This window comes from Planococcus citri, chromosome 2 (genome assembly GCF_950023065.1).
Source record: "Planococcus citri chromosome 2, ihPlaCitr1.1, whole genome shotgun sequence".
NCBI lineage: Eukaryota > Metazoa > Arthropoda > Insecta > Hemiptera > Pseudococcidae > Planococcus > Planococcus citri.
In genome coordinates this window covers 35,879,021-35,892,062 of record NC_088678.1, presented here as the reverse complement: position 1 = coordinate 35,892,062, position 13,042 = coordinate 35,879,021, and the positions used below count along the sequence as shown (strand labels likewise).

At 33.2% G+C, this 13,042-nt stretch overlaps 5 protein-coding genes across 6 annotated transcripts in view; 1 reads left to right on the top strand and 4 right to left on the bottom strand.

Annotated features, from left to right (window-relative positions):
- The window catches only part of LOC135835591 (uncharacterized), a 309,298-nt gene that overhangs the window by 271,633 nt on the left and 24,623 nt on the right, over positions 1-13,042 (bottom strand). The gene's annotated exons all lie outside the window — the stretch shown is intronic.
- On the bottom strand, positions 839-2,899 carry LOC135835579 (uncharacterized). Its single transcript, XM_065349910.1, has 2 exons — positions 2,508-2,899; positions 839-2,351 (listed from the first exon to the last, which is right to left on the bottom strand). Exon 2 carries the CDS (start codon positions 2,286-2,288, stop codon positions 879-881), a length of 1,410 nt encoding a protein of 469 aa, XP_065205982.1. The 5' UTR covers positions 2,289-2,351; positions 2,508-2,899; the 3' UTR covers positions 839-878.
- On the bottom strand, positions 3,943-8,117 carry LOC135835578 (uncharacterized). Its single transcript, XM_065349909.1, has 2 exons — positions 7,835-8,117; positions 3,943-5,494 (listed from the first exon to the last, which is right to left on the bottom strand). The coding sequence occupies exon 2, from the start codon at positions 5,434-5,436 to the stop codon at positions 3,958-3,960; it is 1,479 nt and encodes a 492-aa protein (XP_065205981.1). The 5' UTR covers positions 5,437-5,494; positions 7,835-8,117; the 3' UTR covers positions 3,943-3,957.
- LOC135835576 (uncharacterized) lies at positions 8,913-11,175 on the bottom strand. Of its 2 annotated transcripts, none has more exons than XM_065349908.1 (2): positions 11,035-11,175; positions 8,913-9,568 (listed from the first exon to the last, which is right to left on the bottom strand). In XM_065349908.1, the coding sequence occupies exons 1-2, from the start codon at positions 11,089-11,091 to the stop codon at positions 9,044-9,046; spliced, it is 582 nt and encodes a 193-aa protein (XP_065205980.1). In that variant the 5' UTR covers positions 11,092-11,175; the 3' UTR covers positions 8,913-9,043. The 2 variants fall into 2 exon arrangements, with proteins under 2 accessions (XP_065205980.1, XP_065205979.1); XM_065349907.1 differs by lacking the exon at positions 11,035-11,175 and adding an exon at positions 9,652-9,811.
- Positions 9,932-10,984, top strand: LOC135835575 (uncharacterized). The gene is made up of 3 exons (XM_065349906.1): positions 9,932-10,083; positions 10,171-10,494; positions 10,560-10,984. Exons 1-3 carry the CDS (start codon positions 10,042-10,044, stop codon positions 10,857-10,859), a joined length of 666 nt encoding a protein of 221 aa, XP_065205978.1. The 5' UTR covers positions 9,932-10,041; the 3' UTR covers positions 10,860-10,984.

Here is a 13,042-nt window from a genome sequence, read left to right as displayed (position 1 = left end):
TTTATCGTGTTATCAAAAGTAGGTAAATATTTGTTGTTTTTTTTTTCAAATATGGTAGTTGACAGTCACTTGCATTGTTTTATGAGAATGGATGAACGTGATATTAATGAGATTGATAAAAAATGATAAGCCACGGATAATTTGTTTATGAAAAAATTCAATCATTCTGATTCAAATTTTTCTGTAACATTGAATACCTTCAAATTTTTTTTCAAATTATGAACCTAAATGCAATACATCATATAAAACTACTGTACTTATCAGTTTGTATTTCATCTCCCCCCCCCCACTAGAAAAATCGGTGGAACCACCCTATTTCTACTCATTTTCAAAGTTCAAACTTTTAACATGCTTTGATTACATTGATCATTAGGTAGGCACTTAACTATTTGATTAAATTTTTTCAATTTGTTCAGAATTTCTGTGGAAAAAAATTAATTTTTGATAGTTTGATCATTCATCCAACTTTTATAGACCCATAAACCTTAACCCCGATTTTCTCATCTGTACCTTTCCTCTACAACAGTTTGTAAAGCATTCAAATTTGATGCGCGAGAAAATTATTACTGTGGCTTAGGTATTCAATCAATTTTTGGCCAACTATAGTGTAGAAAAATATACATATCTTTGTTAGCTTTTCAATCATGGTAAATCTCTTCCCAATTAATAGGTACCTACGTAGTTAGGTATGTGTCTGGTTACCAGAAACCATCTGCCATCTGTTGGTAGGCCTAAAATGAGAAGTACAATAGGCATGTGCCTAATAACAACAATATGTGAACTGCAAATAATATGAGGCGATGTGCCCAATTCTTTTAATAAACGCAAAAATACGGGCATCTGAACAATAATTTTTTATTAAGTAAATCAACAATCAATCAAAATGCATTCGGTAACTTATTTTTTAGTTGTTCCATTTGATACTTGATATCTGAGTGGATGTCATGATAAGCATCTGATTTTGTGATATATTTTACATCGGAACTCAATTCATTTAGTGATACAGTATTTTTCATTTCGGGGTTATTTTGGATCTCGTTATAAAAAGAAATATACGCTGCTATTTTTTCCTGGATACTGCAAAATCCATCTGAGCTTCGTATCCTACCCAAAACTGTTCTTACAGGCAACGTTTCTACAACATTATGTACGACTTTATCCATAATTTTAATTAAGCATTGAAAGCACGTGTCGCTCAGTTCTTTACCAAAAGAACCAATGTCAGATAAGTGATTATCTAGAAAAGCCTTGGATATTTTCACAATCGCCGCGTCAGTCATGGAATTCCTGATGGAGTTAATAAGTGATTCAGATACTGTTTGAATCACACCTGGGTAGTGGTTGTATTTTATGAGTCTACTTAATTGTAATAATTTCAAAGGGTCAAGATGTGACTGGTAGATCATCTCATGATATGTAGCATTACAAAAAAGTAATTTTTGTTTAATCTTTTCTATTCGTTCAATAAATTCCATTAATAAATCAAAATTACGTTCCTGATCGCCGTAGACTTTTTTAACAATGTGACTGATTTTTGTATCGTCGTTAATTTGATTGAATTTTTCGAAAGCGGAATCAAAATTGCGAATTTTTATTTCGTCGATGCATTCGATTATTAATATTTTCTGTTCGTACTCCAGCTTGGCGTTTTCAAATTCTGTTTTCATTTTCAAGAAATCTTTTTTAAAAGAATCTAGCGTTGTTTTGAATACTTCCATTTGCTGTTCTATCGTCACTATTCGTTGAAGGAGCGATTGATTTACAGTATCTAAAAGTTTTTGTAATGTTTCGAGTTGGTCCTCTAAACGGGCTAAGTTTATTTTATCTTCTTCATTGGCCAATTGATCAGTATCCAGTTTACTCAAAGTGTTAGTTACTTCAGAAACTTCATCCCTCAATTTGACAAGTGTTTTTGAGTGATCATTTCTTAAATCGTGAACTGTTTTGAATAAAGTTTCTGAATTTTTTTCCATTGCTAATCCTGGTTGACTTATTGGTAGTAGGCCTAGCCGTGTGAAACCGTTTCCTAGGCCTCCTGACATATTATTTACAATGATCCGAGGTGGGGTTCTTAGTGTTTCTATTAATTCTTCAGTGGCTTCTTGAAGGGTCTTCATTTTTCCTTGAAACGAATCGGTAAATGAACGCAGTGACTGATTTTTGATAACATGGTGCTGCTCTTCTGAATGTGCTGCATTTTTTATGACGATTATTTGTGCATACATGAAAATTATCAAGTCGAATTTCAAAATTCGATTGGTCAGAACGAGATGTTCTGTGGCTTTCATATTTTCACTATTTTGACGTTTCCAGGTGTTCGAAATTCATAAGTTTGATATTTTTTCGACAATCTGAAAAAAAATTCAAACGGTTCAAACCGGATCTCATTCGACGAAAATTTACAGTTAGGAAGAGAAAGAATTTGAGATAGATAGAAAGAAATTTGTGTAAGTAGGTGAGGTACCTATTCTACGTGCTTCAATATTTATCTAACAAATGAAGTTTACCTGATGCTCCAAAAATATTCAATTTTTATGATAAAATATTCTCTGTTAAGACTACAACAAGTCGTTGAAATGTTTCCTTCACTTTAGACTCACTTGCTAGACTGGGAGAACTGCGCACTTTTTTTCAAAATGATTAAAACTCGTTGCCTTGAATATCACGTTTTGATATGTATTTTCTTAGACATACCTAACTACACATGTGCTACTTATGATCAATGTCAATACACCTTCGCACCACGTCGGCTTTATGCACTTTCAAGGCCAAACAGCATTTTCCTTATGCGGACACATACCTACGCTATTTGGGTAGATATTTTTACTAGGTACATAGAAACGTCATGAAATTTATTAGTGTTCAAATTGATTCCTGAAATATTACTTGGCGAGGAAAAATTTGAACTGGCAATTTCGATTTGAACAAAATCAAGTCAGATTGAAAGAGCATTATCCTAATGCCCTCGTAACCAAAATTTCAAGTGCTAAAGTTTATTTCTGGATTTTTTAGAAATTTTTGAAAATTCAAAAAAGCTCTTTTAACCTAACTTTCAAACTTTTCCATGAAATATAAATTGTTTGGCCGAGGTGAACCAATGCGGAATTTCTTCAATTCAACCCCTAAGCATCAAAAACTATTGGTTTTGGGACATCCTGGAGCCTCCGGTGATTTTTCAACTTTCTCCAGAAACTTAAAATTACTCTGGAAAGACCGAAAATGAGCTTTTAGCACCTATAACTTTGATGGGTCCTTATTTTGCTCTGTCTCCGCCATTTAAGATGCGTACCTTGAAATTCCAGGAATGCCAATCCAAAGATGAATTTTAGACTCTTTTGCAAATACCAAAAAATATGTGAAAACCTTCTGAAGTGATTAGAAAGTACCGAAACAAAGTCAACTTTTGCTAGAGGCTCCAAGTCGTCTCGAAAATGATAGCAATTGACTTTGGGGGGGGGGAAGCAGGAGGATTGACTTTAACATAAATTGATGTTTTGTAGAAAGTTGATGCCTATACCTATACCTACTTATGAGTACCTACTTGCCAACAGGCTTTTTCTGCCATTTTAAAAAATTTGCCAAAAAATTGAAAAATCAACTTTGGAATAGAAACGATTTGAGCTGGTTTATTAAAGGGGTGTGGGTGCGGGGTGGTATCCAGATTTTAGCTCAATCGGAGTTGACGGAGTTGTGGAATATCTGTTAGCTGGTGCTTACCTACTCGCATTTAAAAAACAATAGAAAATGTACCTACTAGTGGTTTTCGAACGTTGAAAAATTCAGCTGTAAGTGAGTTGATTCCCAAATTATTTTTTTGGAACTATTTTGGTGACGTGGATTTTAAAAAACTGTTTTTCAAAAAAATATAGGTAATAAATAAACATTGAAATTGAAGCCCAATTCTCGTTCTATATCCTAGTTTGATCAATAAAACTAAAAAAATTTAACGAAAATAATTTATTTAGAACAATCTATAATTTCCCATGTACTATCTGGCGTTTTCCTCTTCGGAACATAAGTAAACACTTTGCGTTTATTATCGTGTAATTTATCATGATCTGCGAACAAATATTCATTCTCAAAATAATTCTTTATATAAACTTCTTGTCCTTCTGGTTCGAATATCCAACCACTATAATTGACGCAATCTCCACCTGGAGTCCAAGTCAATGCACAACGTCTATCGTCGTCCCATTTAGGGTCACCAGCGAACAAATGCTCATTGTACTGATCGTTGATCATCTCGAATGCATCGTCTTTTCGTCGCTCAAGTTTCCATAAAAATTTACTCGGTTCCATAGGATCAGTTTTGGTACCACCGAGTAAGGTGAATACGTAACGTCTTTCTCGATCGTAAAAATCATCGGTTGGATCAGCAGCGTACAAAAATTCGTTATATTGAGTATTCTTTATGCATACTTGGGACGAGAAGGCTATATTTCTCACCGATTTTGGTAGGTTTTGCTTGACTTCTTCAATGTGTGCTTTGATAGACGACGGTGTGTTGTTGTAGGCTTCGGATTTCATTAATTCGTTCATACGGATAGCTAATTCGACTAAATCGTTTTTCATGCTATCGTTAGATTGTATTTTATTAAAAATTGCTTTCTGGAACGCGATCACGTATTCGATGTATTTAACGCTGTTAGTCTTGTGCACCATTGATAGGATTTTCTTGGTGCCTAGTTTTTCCAAAATATTATCGATTACTCCTCGTATCACTTTATAAGTATACTCGAAACTGGACATTGGTAAACTCAAATCTACTCCTGTAGAAGCTGGTATGGTTTTATTTAAAAACAAGTTTGTAATTTTTTGTATCGATAGCTTCATTATGGCATTTTCAATCGCATCGAATAGCAAACCAGATTCTCGTTTTATTTCTGGTTTACCATCATCTTGAGTCATCACTTTGAACCTCAAATGTTCCGTTAACAAAATTAGCGATAAAGTTTCCAAATGTCCCGACGTATTCAACTCGTTAAATAAAGCTTTGTAAATCAACAAACGACGATGTACATCATCGATCATGTCCCCGAATTTTAAAATTTTGTCGAAATTTTCGTGATGTTGATTGTACGCTTTTTGTACTATGAGGTCGATTTTCGTTGTGTCGTTGATTCGGCTCAATTTCTCTTTGGCTGCTTCCAAGTGATCACTTTGTATTTCTTTGACGCATTCGTCCAATTGTTGGTCCGGTTCTGGAGAAGTAGAGCGTTTGAAACGCGAAGAGGTCAATTTGAAGGCGTTTTCAGATGAGGCCGATGATTTATGTAGTTCTTCGTATGGGGGAGAGATTTGTTTGTTGACATTATTGGCAGAGAAAATTGTGTCTTTGTGAGGAGCGATAATGGAACAATTGATGGTGGTCGATTGGGTGAACACGAGCAAAGTTAACGTCAGTGAAGCTAGATTTGCTAGCGGATTTTTCGACATCTCTCATGAATGTACTGAATTTCTATGTAGATGTGTTCTCGGATTTGCAATGACTGATCTGAAATAAGTTTTAAAGAACCTTCAATTAATAATGGTGGATTAAAGTTTAATTGGAGTTGGAGAAGCTATAAATAATTTGGGTACAGTTTAAATATAGTTTACCATCCAAATAATTCAGTTAGGTACCTATACCTACTGTTGAAAAAATGGTAGCAAAAACTGAAACTTCAATAATAATTTCTGCAAATGAATCTCTCCTTTGATTTTTTCGAGAACTTTTTTCTTGGATTTGGAAAAATAATCCATTTTTTTGTAGATCATCCCTAAAAATTTTCGAGGAATGATCCACAAAAATTTCCAAATTGCTAAAATTAGTAAATTTTTTGCAAAAATGTTCATTTTTTCCCAAAGTTACCTAAAAGTCTTACTTTTTTGCCAAAAAATTGCAAAGGAGTCATTTTTATTCGACTAAAAAAAGGCAATAAAGAAACAATTTTGCTGCCAAAAACTGACAAAATTCTGGAATTTTTACCAATTTGCTTTCTTACAAAAAAAAGAAGCTGAAAAGTATACATTTTTTCTGAAGATTGTTAAAAGGGCTTGTTGTTTTACCAAAAATCTCTATAAATAAGCTCTGCCTTTTGCTAAAATGGTAAAAGTCTCACTTTTTTGTCAACAATTGTCAAAAAGTCTTGCTTTTTTACCAAAAAATTGTAAAATAACTATTTAATTTTTTGACAAAAATTTCCAAAAGTCTTGCTTTTTGCAAAAATTGTCAAAGTTTTGAACTTTTGATCGAGTCTCATCTTTAAATTTCAATAGGGATTTTTTGTTTGTTAATTTTTTTTTTTTTACATGAAGTTTAATTGAAATGTTCTTTTATTTTGTTTGAGATTATTTGTGTTGTTCTCAATCAAAATTCGAAAAAATTCAAAAAATGAACGAATTTTAATTTTTTTGCTATGAGTGTAATTTTTATCAACTTTTTCATGGAATACGTCAGAAAGAGGCCAAAATAAAAAACAACTGAATAAATCTAAACTGATTTTCGAGTGAAAGGGGGTTTTCAACTTTTTCAACAGATCAGTAAAAATAGCAGTCAAATGGGTAAACTTCACCAATTAAAACTTTTTTTCATGTTTTAAATCAAAAAATTGCATTTTTTTTCGCAAACCTTCAATTTTTTAAAATCGACTTCACGAGATAATGTCATCTCAATTTTTTAATATGTTGTTCAGCATAAACAGTTGTCCATAATATATTTTTTTCAGAATTTTTGAGAGTTGGAACGATATAAAAACTACGTTTTAAAACTTTTTGAGCTAATTTTTCGTGCGAAAAAAGTGGCAACACTGATTTTTATGATGTCACCAAAAACTTTCCCAAAACCCCTAACTATTAGAAAAAGTTCCATTTTGGTAGGTATCGCGGTTATCGAGTAATCCACTGCTGAAATGGATGATACATATTTTAAGTTCACTGAAAACTTTGACACCCCCTAGCAGCCTTTAAAAAATGGCTAGAGTGCTGGGTGTGCTGCGATTTTAAAAACTTCCTTCAAAAATGGCTAATCAAGAAGGCATTTTATTGTGTGGATGAGTTCCTGGGCAAACTATAACCCTCCATTGAATTATTTTTTATATTTATTTTTATTTATTATTTCATTTTGTTTTGTTTTGTTTTATATCATTCATTTCATTTTATTGTATTGTTAATCATTGTAATGTTGCTCTGTAGGCTCTATCAATGTAAATGACTATGTAAATGCCGCTTGCGGTACCTTACAATAATAAATTTGAATTGAATTGAATTAGTCATCCCTTTGTAAGATCTTTCCACAGGAAAAATTTCAAAGAAATCGTCGACCCCTCGTCCCCTTACCACTTTTTGATCGAATTGACGTGGAATGACCCTTTTGCAATTTTGGCCTGATTTTGAAAATTGAAACCTTCCTGAAGAGGTTTCGATTTTTTGATTGGACAGCTGACATTTTTTTGTAAGCCAGTGCATGCTTTAGTGAATTGAAAAAAGAGCAAGGGTGAACGAGTGAGGAGTGACTAAGGTGTTCCCTTTTGTCAGAAAGCAAATAAATAAGGAATTAAAAATTGAATTCTGGCCCAAATTGTTCAATTTTGAATATTTCAGAAAATGCTTCGTTCCAGTAAGTATACATAGATAATGTACATATCATTGAGATAAAGAAATCTGCTGGAACTGATCAGATACTTACATAATTTTGTAAAAAAGTGTTCAACAAGCTCATTTATCTAAACAAGTACCATATACGTGCATCGTTTTTCTTACGTTGATGATAGGTACCTACTTCTACTTGGGTACCTCTATCTACTTGCATTAACATTAAACTACATACGTACAAAATTAACAAAAAACAACTTACCTAATATATTTCAGTTCAAGACGATTTGGGATTTGTTATGATTAACAATGTCTTTTGTATGAACCAATCTCAAAAAATTAATATTTGCCAACACTTTGTGTATTTCTTTTATGCACAGATAATTAATTTGAAATAATCTTGTTATTATTTAGCTATAGTTGAGTTTAGTTTCAGTATAATTCAACTACATACGTGACGTATTACGTACATATTCGAAACAAATAATAAATATTTTTTAAATTAAACTGATCAATACTTACACGATCTGATACATGGGTAAGTATAGCGGTGCATTTCTATGGGAAATAAAGAAATTATACTCGAATCAGCTTATCAGCAATTTCTTGGAAATAACGTCAACGTAGATACACGTATATTTTTCGATAATATAATTATCTGTTTAATTATTCAATGAGTTGATTTTTGATAACTTATATCTACTTTATGATTCTCGTTAATTATCCAGTTACGTAAAATAAAGTCTGGCAAAAGGGCATAATGGGCTCGTTCTCTTCGTTGTCTAGTACGTACTTAGACTTCCTTGCAGCATGAGTCATTTCATTCATAATTATATAGGTAGAGGTACCCAGGTAGGTGGTCCAATTGCCTATTACTACAGTGCCATACGCATTTGCAAAAGTACCTACTTAAATCATTACCATGAAGCGTTTTCTATCAGATCCGATATTCACAGATCCCAAAAAACATAAAAAAATATTTGAAATTAAGATAATGTAAGTAACTGCGTCGGTTATGTAAGATTCATTTTCGTAGAACGTCTTATCTCTCATCTCTGTGTCGAATGATTTTTTTTCAACTCGATAAGAAGCTGTGTAGTATGCAATCTGACTCATCTGTTCAAGTATATATTAATTGCACTTAAAAGTTCTGATCTGCATAATTTTAAAACGAATACTTACCTATAAAGTCAGTGAGTACGTAGGTGGATAGGTATAGTCGAGATAGATCAGCCATGGATCTCTGTATCAGTTTTTTCACATCAACGAAATACCCATGCATTGTTTTTAGGTACCCAAAAGGAGAGTGTAAGTTGAATAAAACAAAAAAAATCCACGAGTTTCAGGTATAATTATTTATATTGAATGAATGGTACTTATGAGTTATCCTGATACATTAAATTTGAATATGAAATTGATACGAAACATAGATGCATGATTCATACCGCGAATTAAATGTTAATCTTATCGATTACATTTTCTTCACCATTCCAACGAGATTTTTATACGCGTTCTTTATAGCGGTGTTGATACCTTTCTGATCTATGAGCCTCTTCAAACCACTACCAACCATACTGATAGCTTGAGGCGTCTGGGGTAATACGACTAATTCTTTAAAAGCTGCATGCTCGAGTTCGGCCAATTTCAAAGTATTTTCTAAACTTAACACACTCTCGATACCGTTAACTCCGGCTTGAATTGATTTTGAGGTATTGCCATCGACTAAGATATCGGTGACTCCGTTAGAAAGGGCTTTCACAGTCTGGTGGCCAGTTTCGTGGGAAAATATCACCTTGGCGGTGGCTGATATACCGGTCAAAATTTCGTAGGCGGTTTTATTATCCATGATTTCTTTAACATCGTTGAGGAATTTCACGATCGCGTTTCGAGCCACGTCATTTTCCAGCATGTCGATGGAATTTTCGTATACCTTTGTGAAAATCTTAGGATCATCGGCGTTGATTGTTTCAGTTGGAAGGTTTACTCTGCCTTCGATCTGTAAAATTGACATATTTCAAATTAAAATAAAATACGAGAGTGTCTGAAAAATACACTCGTAGGTGTTTTACTCGAACTTACGTTGGCTACAAAGCTAAAGCTTAGGATTAATAAACTAGCGAGTGTACCCCTTAGAAAAGCCATTTTTTTCCAAACATATACACATTAAAATTTCGCCTCAACCGACGACGAAATATATACGAAAAATTCTTCACCTCTTTGGTAGCTTTTCTATCGCGTCATTGGTTCATTAGCGAGAAAAACACGCGTCAAAGCAAAGTCGTAAATTTCATAGATTTATGGAGGAATAATTTCATCCAAAGTATCGAGTTCATTAAGAAGTTGGTCATTGATCATACAAACAACCTTTATGAACATCAGCCAAATGTCAGGAAATATTCTTATTTATATACCTTCGTCGTCCCTTGAAAAACCTCAATTCGTAATTTTTGTCGGGTCACAAACTTGAAAATGTTGTTGCGCGTTGTTTTATGTACTTGCATCGTATATCAGGTAAATATGTACATACGATGGCGAAATTTTGCAAAATTTGTCAACTTTTGTGTACCCTGTTGATTAATTTTTTTCTTCCTTCTATAGGCAGTTAATGCTAATGAAAGCAAGCTCAAAGATTACGAAGGGAACCCGTCAGTAGATTATTTCTGGACTACTGTCCGCCAAACCTTCTTGCGTTTTATTGACTCGTGGAATTTAGACGACCCAGCCAACGTTGTATCCAGAGAAACTCTACAAGAAATATGGTACCCTTTGGAGCGAAGTTTCAAAGACAAGATTGGTTCCAGGAGTTGGATGCGGATTAGTAATCATTTTAAAGATACAATGACTCATCCCCAGGCTGCCGATACGCTGGAAAAGTTGTTCTCCTGTATTCATCGTTTGCTACTTCGTAACGCTTCCAAAGAGGTGAGTCGATTTAGGTACCATAAATTTATCAATGGAATTTTTTTCTAATAAATTTTTTTCGCTAGGTTAAAGATTTATACAGAGGTTTAGATCAGAAGGAAAAAGCATGGAATAATTTATTCAAGTTGAAAGTTTTGTTCATCAATGAAATATTCAAAATTCAAGAAGATCCTCAAATGAGAAAATCATTCGGCGCTATTAAAAACTTTGTTATTGGACGCATACGGAAACATCTAAATGAAGAATCGTCAGAAGACTTGGTCAAGGAATCGGAAGGCGATGATAAACATCCAGAAAAATCATCCAAACATGAAAAACACGAGAAAAAATCTCATTCCAAGAGAAAGCATGATAAATCGTCATAAATGACCAAAAATTTCATTCGTTATCATTAGGTAGGTACCAAAAAATCTAATCGAGTACAAAACTAATTAACTGTTAAAGCTTATAAAATTCGTCGAAATTTAATAAAAATATAAATGTTTTGAACCAGTTACTCATATTATAGTTTCCTATTTAATAAAATGACTACCTACTTACCTCGGCTAGGAAGCCAGCTACAAAAAGTACAGCAACGAAATTTAGTACAGACCTCATGGTTACAAATTGAGTGATCTTTGGCGATCAAAATGATAACGGTTTTATAAAGTTTTTCCAGTGTCGGCAACTCGCTTTGTTCATTCTTTGGCGTACTTTATTTCTATTTTATTTGCTCGTCGAAAGCCATCAATTGAAGAGATAATGTGTGCCGTTGACGTTTATAGACGATTAAAATTCTGTCAAAATGGTATGCCGTCTGATCGATCAATGGTTTCCAAAAATTTTTAGGTAGATGTTATCGTGAGGATACAAATTTCTGACTCAAGTTTTTTTATTTCATACGTAGCATTGTCATTCATTTCATAAAGAAAGAGGGAGAGGGGGAGGGTAGGAAAATTGAATAGCTCTATTCCAAAGTGGGTTAAGTCATTTCAAAAAAAGACACGTTTTACGGAGATTTTTACTTCAGAAGTGGGTTAAGTCATCGATTTTTCAAAGTAAATTTTTCTACAAGTAGGTAATTGTTCTATGTCCAAAGAAAGGAAAGGTGCACTGACCTTTGGAAACAGAACAAATTTCAGCATCAAAAACTTTAAACGCATTTTTTGGAGGAAAAAATGACTTAACCCACTTTGGAATAGAGCTCTTCAATTGCACTTTAGTTTTGATCATATCAGGATTCAGAAGTTGGTACTTACACAATTCCTCCTAAAATATTTTCTGCCCAAAAGCAGAAAGTTACTTTAACGAAAGTTGAATTTTCAACAAAACCGCGTTGTTTGTGGTCACATTTCTCGTTTAGAGATCCAATTTTAATACCACTGGGTAAAACAACCCTTTAGGTGGGGAAAGAGACTTGGAAAATGTCATGGGAAAAGGATGATTGGACAGCTACAATTCTGGGAATACTTTATTCTAGCCATATATAGTAAACGTTGCATTTTAAAGGCATTTTTTGACACAAATCTGAAAAAAAATTATTTTTTTGGGTAAAATATTTCAGATTTATTTATTTATTATTTTTTTTCTGTTGAAAAATTGCAACTAAATCTTGAAATTTGCGATGAGACAGATACAACTCTGGATTTTTTTCTAGGTCGTATTATGTACCTAGGTATTCCAAAAGTCGATGCGTTCTCTGGGGAACTTTCGAAAAGCATGAAAAAAGGGATGAAATAAGGATGGATTTTTTGGGAGGAGAGGGGGAAATTTTTTTGGAAAACTGTCCTCAAAAAATACATTTTTTTCATCCATGTGCGAGAAGTGACCTTAAAAATGCAACATTTATGGTTAGTAGAATTTAGCCACAATAAAGTAAAATGTCCAACATTTTTCCACCTAACTTAATCTTAAAAAGCCAATTTGCTGTTTAGTTGAAAAAATCAAGAAACAAGTATAGGGATTTTGGTGAGTTTGATTTGATGATTTGTTAGGGAAGGCAAATTCAAAATTACTTACTATACTCTTCAAAAATAGTTGAAACCCAAAAAATGTTTGAGAAAGATAATTTTATGATAATGTGACAACAGAAATTGAATTAAATATGTAGGTACATCACCAGCTAAAATGTTTGGGGAAAAAGCGCATTTTTCATAGGTACCTACTTACGTAGTACTTATCTATCAAATCTGGGCTAAAAAATATTTTTAAATTCAAAATGTCATCAAGTTAATACCTAGAAAACTGAAATTCAGTTCGTACGTTCCTTATTTTTGACTCTCCGAATTGAATAAAGGCGGTTTCAAATCGTTTTGGGTAGTTCTGGAGACTCCAGAAAATTTTTAGAATGTTTAAATTTCTGAAAAAAATTTTCTAAGAAAGTTGCAAGCTAAAATTCAAATTGCACAGTTAAGTGAAAATGGTTTTAGGTTCCATTGAAGCCTTCAATCCAACAATTTTTAAAAAATTGCAGCTCCCCCCCCCCCTAAAAATCATAAAATCTATTAAAATGAATTTTAAGACCTATGAACATGTTCAATCCATTTTAGTAACCCACCTGAACGATTAC

Coding starts and splice junctions, on each gene's coding strand:
- LOC135835579 (XM_065349910.1), bottom strand. CDS start 2,288: ATGAAAGCCACAGAACATCTCGTTCTGACCAATCGAATTTTGAAATTC.
- LOC135835578 (XM_065349909.1), bottom strand. CDS start 5,436: ATGTCGAAAAATCCGCTAGCAAATCTAGCTTCACTGACGTTAACTTTG.
- LOC135835576 (XM_065349907.1), bottom strand. CDS start 9,714: ATGGCTTTTCTAAGGGGTACACTCGCTAGTTTATTAATCCTAAGCTTT. Junction 9,569..9,651: donor GCTTTAGCTTTGTAGCCAAC/GTAAGTTCGAGT, acceptor TCAATTTTACAG/ATCGAAGGCAGAGTAAACCT.
- LOC135835575 (XM_065349906.1), top strand. CDS start 10,042: ATGTTGTTGCGCGTTGTTTTATGTACTTGCATCGTATATCAG. Junction 10,084..10,170: donor GTACTTGCATCGTATATCAG/GTAAATATGTAC, acceptor TTCCTTCTATAG/GCAGTTAATGCTAATGAAAG. Junction 10,495..10,559: donor TTCGTAACGCTTCCAAAGAG/GTGAGTCGATTT, acceptor TTTTTTCGCTAG/GTTAAAGATTTATACAGAGG.